At 48.3% G+C, this 6,835-nt stretch overlaps 1 protein-coding gene across 1 annotated transcript in view; it reads right to left on the reverse strand.

Moving 5' to 3' along the window:
- Positions 1-6,835, reverse strand: part of LOC105887808 (complement C3) — a 32,585-nt gene that overhangs the window by 14,719 nt on the left and 11,031 nt on the right. The window contains 6 exon segments of the mRNA XM_012810139.1: positions 2,804-2,955; positions 3,239-3,311; positions 5,946-6,066; positions 6,068-6,099; positions 6,671-6,705; positions 6,708-6,826. Coding sequence (XP_012665593.1) covers positions 2,804-2,955; positions 3,239-3,311; positions 5,946-6,066; positions 6,068-6,099; positions 6,671-6,705; positions 6,708-6,826 — 532 coding nt within the window.

Consider the following 6,835-nt stretch of genomic DNA (forward strand, 5'->3'; position numbering starts at 1 on the left):
AGCTCACAGCAACCTCCAACTCCTGGGCTCAAGTGATTCTCTTGCCTCTGCCTCCCAAGTAGCTGGACTACAGGTGCCCGCCACAATGCCTGACTATTTTTTGGTTGCAGCTGTCATTGTTTGGCGGGCCTGGGCTGGATTTGAACCCACCAGCTCAGGTGTATGTGGCTGGCGCCTTAGCCACTTGAGCCACAGATGCCAAGCCCAGCCCCTTTTTATTGATGAGAAAACTGAGGGTCAGAGAAGTGAAGTGTCCTCGTTGCCAATAAATGGTCAACTCAGGATCCAAACTCATCTTTATCCCCCAGCTTTCACCCTTACCCCTTGTCTTGATTTGGATAGTGTCCCTCCAAATTTATGTTCACTCAGAACCTCAGAATGTAACCTTTTTCAGAAATAAGGTCTTTATAGATGTAATTAGTTAAAATTAGAGTGGGCAATAATCCAATGACTTATGCCCTTATAAGAAAGTCATGTGAAGATGCCCAGTGGGAAGAAAGCCATGTGAAGACAGAGGCAGAGATTGGAGTGATGCAACTGCGAGCTAAAGAATTTCAAGGATTTCTGACAACCACTAGAACTCAGGAAGAGGTTAAATAAATGAATAAGGAATGGTTAATTTTCCATAGAGCCTTTGGAAGGAACATGACCCTGCCCACAGAAAATGTCTGTTGTTGTTTCAAGTCCCCCAGTTGTGGGGAACTAATATCCCTCCACTACCCCCAACAGTTTCTTGTTTCCACAGCGCCTAATGGAGCCTGTAAACTCTTGAGACAAGTCATGCCCCTCCTCTGCATAGAACCCTCCATGGCTCCCACTTTACTCAGAGAAAAATCTGATGTCCTCTCTATGGTCCCAAAGGTCCTGCACAACCTGTCTTTCTGCCCTCACCTTCTCCCACCATCTTGCCTCCCTCTGTTTCAGCCACAAGGGCCTCTTGGCTGTTTTGCCAACATGTTTGGCACATTTGACTCTCAGGGCTTGTGCACATCGTGCCCCCTCTGCTTGGAACACTCTTTCCTTAGTTGTCTGTGTAATGTGCTTCCTCACCTCCTTGGGAGTTTTGTACAGATATCATCTCATGAAACCTTGCAAAGTGACACCCCCATTTTCTCAATCTCCCCTTTCCCACATCATTTATAACATTCCTTATCATTCATGTCTATACATGTGTTATCCTCTTTGGCTGTCTCTCCTTTTCCCTCAGAATGTCCACACCACGAGGGAAGGGATTTTTATCTGTGTTGTTTGCCCAGGGTCCCCAGTGTTTAAGGCAGCACGTGGCACTGTGCAGGTGGATGATAAATGTTTGTGGGTGGAAAGAAACACTGTCTGTGGGCTTGGGAGACCTTTGCTTATAACTCTGCACCCCTGCACAATCCTCTGGACTCCCTAAGTCTTCCCCCTGGGGATGCAATCTGTCTTTGAGGCTTTTGGCTTTCCTATCTCCCTCTTTCCTTTCTCTTCCTCCCTTCTTTCTTTCCTTCTTTCTCTTCCTTTTTCTCTCTCTCATCTTCTCTCTCTCTCTACCTTCTCCCTCCCCTTCCTTTCTTTCTGTATTTCCTTCTTTCAGCAAACATTTTCAACTGTGATTAGCCAGACCTGTTTTCCTCCCAGAAGGACTCAAATAGGAACAGCAAACCCTGAACAGACTATTTTCAAATTCTCATTGAGCCCCCTAAATCTCTGTGGGTCTCAGGACCTGAATCTTTTCTTCATCTCGGAGCTCAGGACAGATCAACCTCTCCCCCATCTTTGGGCTCTGGTCACACCAGTCTCTTTCCCCCTTCCTCAAACATGCCATGGTCTCAGAGCCTTTGAAGCTGCTACTCTCATTGTCTGGAATTCTTCCCATTCTCCCTCTACAAACTCCTATTCTGTCCTCAAGTTGCTGCTTAGTGTCAGTTTCTTTTGGAGGCTTGCTCTGATACCCTCACGGCCAAGCATGACCTCTGTTAAATACTCTGTCCTGGTATTTTTCCCCATGGAACTTAGCACACTTGTGATTAAAGCAATTGCTAATAATTGTATTATTTGGTGAACTTCTGTCACTCCCCAACCCACACTAACTTATGAGCCTGACAGGGCAGGGGTTATAATTGACTTGTTTACTGTGGTGTCTCCTTTCTGCCCAGCAAAATCTGGTACTAGATAAAGCAGTTGCTAGACAAATGTTTGCTGAATGAATAACAAGTGAGTGAATGAATGAATGATGTGAAAGGTGCAATGATAGACAGGCACAAGGCTGGTGTTTAGGGGAGACTTCTTGGAGGAGATGGCATCTGGGCTAAGTCTTGAGAGAAAACATAATTTGGCCATGTTCACGCAGAGGGCAGCAGAAACAAAGATGCGGACATGAGTTTGAGGAGGCTGTGAGCAGGGAGAGGTGAGGCCTGGGAGGGGATACAGACATAGGCAACTGCGAACCATAGAAGGTGCTTGAGCAGGGGAAAGACCTGTCAGGCTGTGCTTGAAAGAAGTTTCTGGAGGCCGATGTGGGGGAACACTTAGTGGGGTTGTGTGTCCTAGCTGGAGGATGGAAGACTCAGTCACAAAGGGAGGAAGCCCAGGGCTGTGATGTGGGGGTGAGGGAGTGACTGGGTCCTGGATGTGCCCAGCCTCACCTATGTTGTCACAGAGCACAGGGGGGCCCAGACTAGGGGAACATGATCCTCAGCACTGAGCCTCAGCTGTCTCCTGTTCTCATTCTACCTGAGAGCAGATCAGGACCCTGAAATCCCCCTTCTTGGCATGTGGAGTCCTGGGTTTTGTTTGAATGACACAGGGAGGCGGGAGCCACCTACATGGATGTCATGACCACTGGGTCCTTCTCCAAAAAGTGTCCATCCTCTGCCTGCCTCTGGGTGATGATCCAGTTGGCAATGGCACAGAGAGAGGACAGGTCAGGCTTACTGCTTTTCATTGTGGGGAAGGCCAGAGAAAAGACCTGGAACACTAGGTCATGAGCCTTTGGGGAAGGAGAAAGGGATAACTGGGATCAGCCCCTGAGGAGCCCCTGGAGTAGAGACATCCACATTGTGGGGGTTCTACGCCCCAGGCTACGCTGCTCCAGACTGACCCTCTCCCCATCCACCGCTCCTCAGGCTGCCAGCATGAGATGCCACCAGGCTATGTGCTTAACTCCTTTAGAGCCCAAGACCCTGCAGTGTGATGCTCCTGGGTCCTCCAGCCTCATGCTGGGCCCTCACACTTCTGGGGCGGTGGTGGCAGGAGATACAGAATCACTCTCACCAGGTGCCTCCTGGGTTCCCCTTGGAGGTGTGGTAGGTGGTAGGTGCCGTCTGCACTCTGGTGTGTCAACATCCCCGTAGCCTGGGGAAACAGAGCAGGGCTTGCAGGGAGAGTAAGTGTTTGGGCATGGCCTGTGAGTGGGTGTCGGTTATCAGGAACAGTCCAGAGGAGACAAGGTCTGGGGATGACTCAGTGGTGTGTCACACCTGGAGGTAACCAGAAGGAGGTGTATTAAGGAGGGGGCCTCAGGGCTTAGGTGTAAGTGAAGATCATGGTGAGTGTATGACTTTAGGGGACCCAGGATGTGTTTGTTCATATATGTCTGGGAGTAATCTGGGAAACTGCCACCTTGGGGACTCCGGGGAAGGGTATGCCTAGGAATTCTGCTTGAAGGGATAATAAAAAGTGTTATCCAGGTGTAACTTGGGACAAAGAACAATTTGAGAGGACCTACCTGGAATTTTTTTTTTTTTTTGAGACAGAGTCACACTTTGTCACCCACTTCACAGCTCACAGCAACCTCAAACTCTTGGACTCAAGCAATGCTCTTGCCTCAGCCTCCCAAGTAGCTGGAACTACAGGCGCCCGCCACAACACGGTGCTATTGTTTTTGGTTGCAGTTCAGCCAGGATGGGGTTTGAACCCGCCACCCTTGGTATATGGAGATGGCGTTCTACTCACTGAGCCACAGGCACTGCTCCCGGCTATTTTTTGGTTGTAGTTGTCGTTGTTTGGCAGGCCAGGGCTGGGTTTGAACCCCACCAGCTCCAGTGTATGTGGCTGGCGCCCTGGCTGCTGAGCTACAGGTGCTGAGCTAGTATAAAAGTACTTATCACAGGGTCCGGTGTGTGTGTGGTAAGACCCCACAAACTGTGTGCTCACTTTAAACTCCAGAAGCAGGCAGACACAGACAGATTTCTGTGGAAAGCAACTCTGTCGAAGACCCAGTAGCCTTGGTCAACATAGAACAGGGCCTGAGGATTTGGGCCTAAAAACCCATCTTCAGTGACTCTGGCTATGCAGCTGTTAAGCCTGCGAGGCAAGGGTTAAAAACCTTCCTGCAGAGACACAGTCTAGAGGTTGGTAAGTGTAAGCTTATCGGAAAATGGCGTGGCCTCCAGGTTGCCGTAGACACAGGAGCCAAAAATTTGCTTTCTGTAATACAATGAGTGCATAGTAAAACTCCAAAGCTTTACTCCCCTCTTGGCAGTCTCAAGTCTCTAGACATACTCCCTTTTGCAGCTGTCTCGAGGTTTCAAACTTTGTGTCTTTTTGAAGGTTGAACTAACTTCAGAAAAGTAGTATGAATGCTTTGCTTGTTAATTAATAAAGTGTACGTGACCAGCCAACTATAAAAAGGGGTCATGAACAATAAAGTTTTGCTACTTGCCACCAAAGAGTGGGTAGTCTGTCTCTATCAGACTGATAATCCCAAGGGCGAGCTTACACCTGTGGTGAAGCTGCCTGTCTCTCATGAAACCCTCACGCAGCAGGTGTGTAATAAATAGAAACTGTCATTGATACTACAATTTATAGCTGACAAAAAGTCACTGCTAGTTGTCTCCAATATCCATTCTCCTCCCTCATATGTGGCAACAAAATCCTCATCTTTTATAGACCACCCAGAATAAAAACTACATTTCTCAGCACCAGCATCCCTTGCACTTAGGTGGAGCCATGTGATTGAGTTCTGGCCAATGAGATGTGAAAGAAGTGTCCTCCCCTTCCCTCTTCTTTGCATTCTATTGCCTGGTGTGAGTCATGGTGAAGTGCAAGTTTGTAATATGGCATTGAAACAACCTACAAGGAGTCTAAGTCTTCTGAGGATGACCTCTGGACTGTTTTTGTGTGAGAAATCTTACCTTGTTTAAGCTATGGTTGATTTGTATTTCTGAATCTCTCTGATACACAGGATAAAATCTATGGTCTTTTTTTTTTTTTTTTAAGAGACAGAGTCTCACTTTGTCGCTCTGGGTAGAGTGGCATGGTGTCATAGCTCACAGCAACTTCCAACTCCTGGGTTTAGGTGATTCTCTTGCCTCAGCCTCCCGAGTAGCTGGGACTACAGGCGCCCACCACAACACCTGGCTAATTTTTTTGTTGTTGCAGTTTGGCTAGAGCCAGGTTTGAACCCACCACTCTCGGTATATGCGGCTGGCGCCCTACTCACTGAACCACGGGTGCCACCCTCTATGTAGGTTTTTTTGAGTCAGGGTCTTGCTTTGTCACCCAGGCTGGCATGATCCTAGCTAACTGCAGCCTCAAACTCCTGGGCTCAAGCAATCCTCCCACCTCAGTCTCAAGAGTGACTTGGACTACAGGTATATGCCATCGTGCCTGGCTAATTTTTCCCTTATAGAGACAGGGGTTTTGGATATGGTGGAGGGATTTGGTGGAGGAACATGACATTGGCTGCACAGCAGGCAATGGGAAATCCCAGACCTGGAAGTCAAGAGAGGAGCCTGAAATTGGGACATATCAGAAGGAGCAAAGGTGTTCCGGAATTGAAGGCTCAAATAACACTTATCATACCATTTCCCATTTATTGGCTCTTACCACCTTTTAGTTGCTATGCTGTTCACCATCTCTTGAATACTTGCAAACATTGATGTTGCCCATTTTACAGCTGAAAAGGCTGAGATTCAGCTAGAATCTCCAGTCAACCTCTTGGCCCAAAGCCTGCATGCTCTCACCTTCTTCTGAGTGAGCTTGTGTTTCCTGCTCAAGACATACACCTCTTTGTTCACAGCCACTAGCACCAGTATGGCTTCTGCATCACCTGTCACCTTCAGCTCCACTAGGCTGTGTGGCTCTAAAGGCTCCCTCATTCTTCAAGCCAACCTCCAGCTAAGCCAAGAAAGAGATGTCAGGACAAGTAAATCATAGGCCTTCCAACTCCACTTTCAGGTTTATGTTCCCTACTGCTCTGGTGGAACATCTGGGAACTCCACAAGGCCAATCTCAACTCCACACATTTATTTACTTGCATCAGCTTCACACCCTGTGCTGAGCTCTTTTAATTTTTTTCAGACAGAGCCTACAGCTGTCATCCTGGGTAGAGTGCGGTGGCATGACAGCTCACAGCAACCTCTGACTCCTGGGCTCAAGTGAGTCTCCTGCCTCTGCCTCCCAAGTAGCTGGGACTTCAGGTGCCTGCCACAGTGCCCAGCTATTTTTTGGTTGTGGCCATCATTGTTGTTTGGCGGGACCAGGCTGGATTCGAACCCGCCAGCTCAGGTGTATGTGGCTGGTGCCTTAGCAGCTTAAGCTGCAGGCGTCGAGCCTGTGCTGAGCTCTTAAGGCCACATGTTCTCCTTTTCCTTTCCCTTTTTCCCCTAGACTGGGAACCTCTGAATTTATACAGACCCTTCCTAGAGCTTTATGATGACAGACCACAACTACAAGGAGTTTGGCTCACTGTCCCCATGCATCTGTCATTCATATCAATCCATCAGCCACAAGCTCAGGGTCCTGGTTAACTCCCTTAGGCAGCAAATAAAAGGCCAGAGTCTGGAAGGAGGGCAGCATCTCTGAAGCCACATCAATAATAGCTGGTGTGTAGACACTACCTAGGCTTTTTTTT

The sequence above is a fragment of the Otolemur garnettii genome, unplaced genomic scaffold, assembly GCF_000181295.1.
Source record: "Otolemur garnettii isolate 467f Iridium unplaced genomic scaffold, OtoGar3 scaffold00127, whole genome shotgun sequence".
Lineage (NCBI taxonomy): Eukaryota > Metazoa > Chordata > Mammalia > Primates > Galagidae > Otolemur > Otolemur garnettii.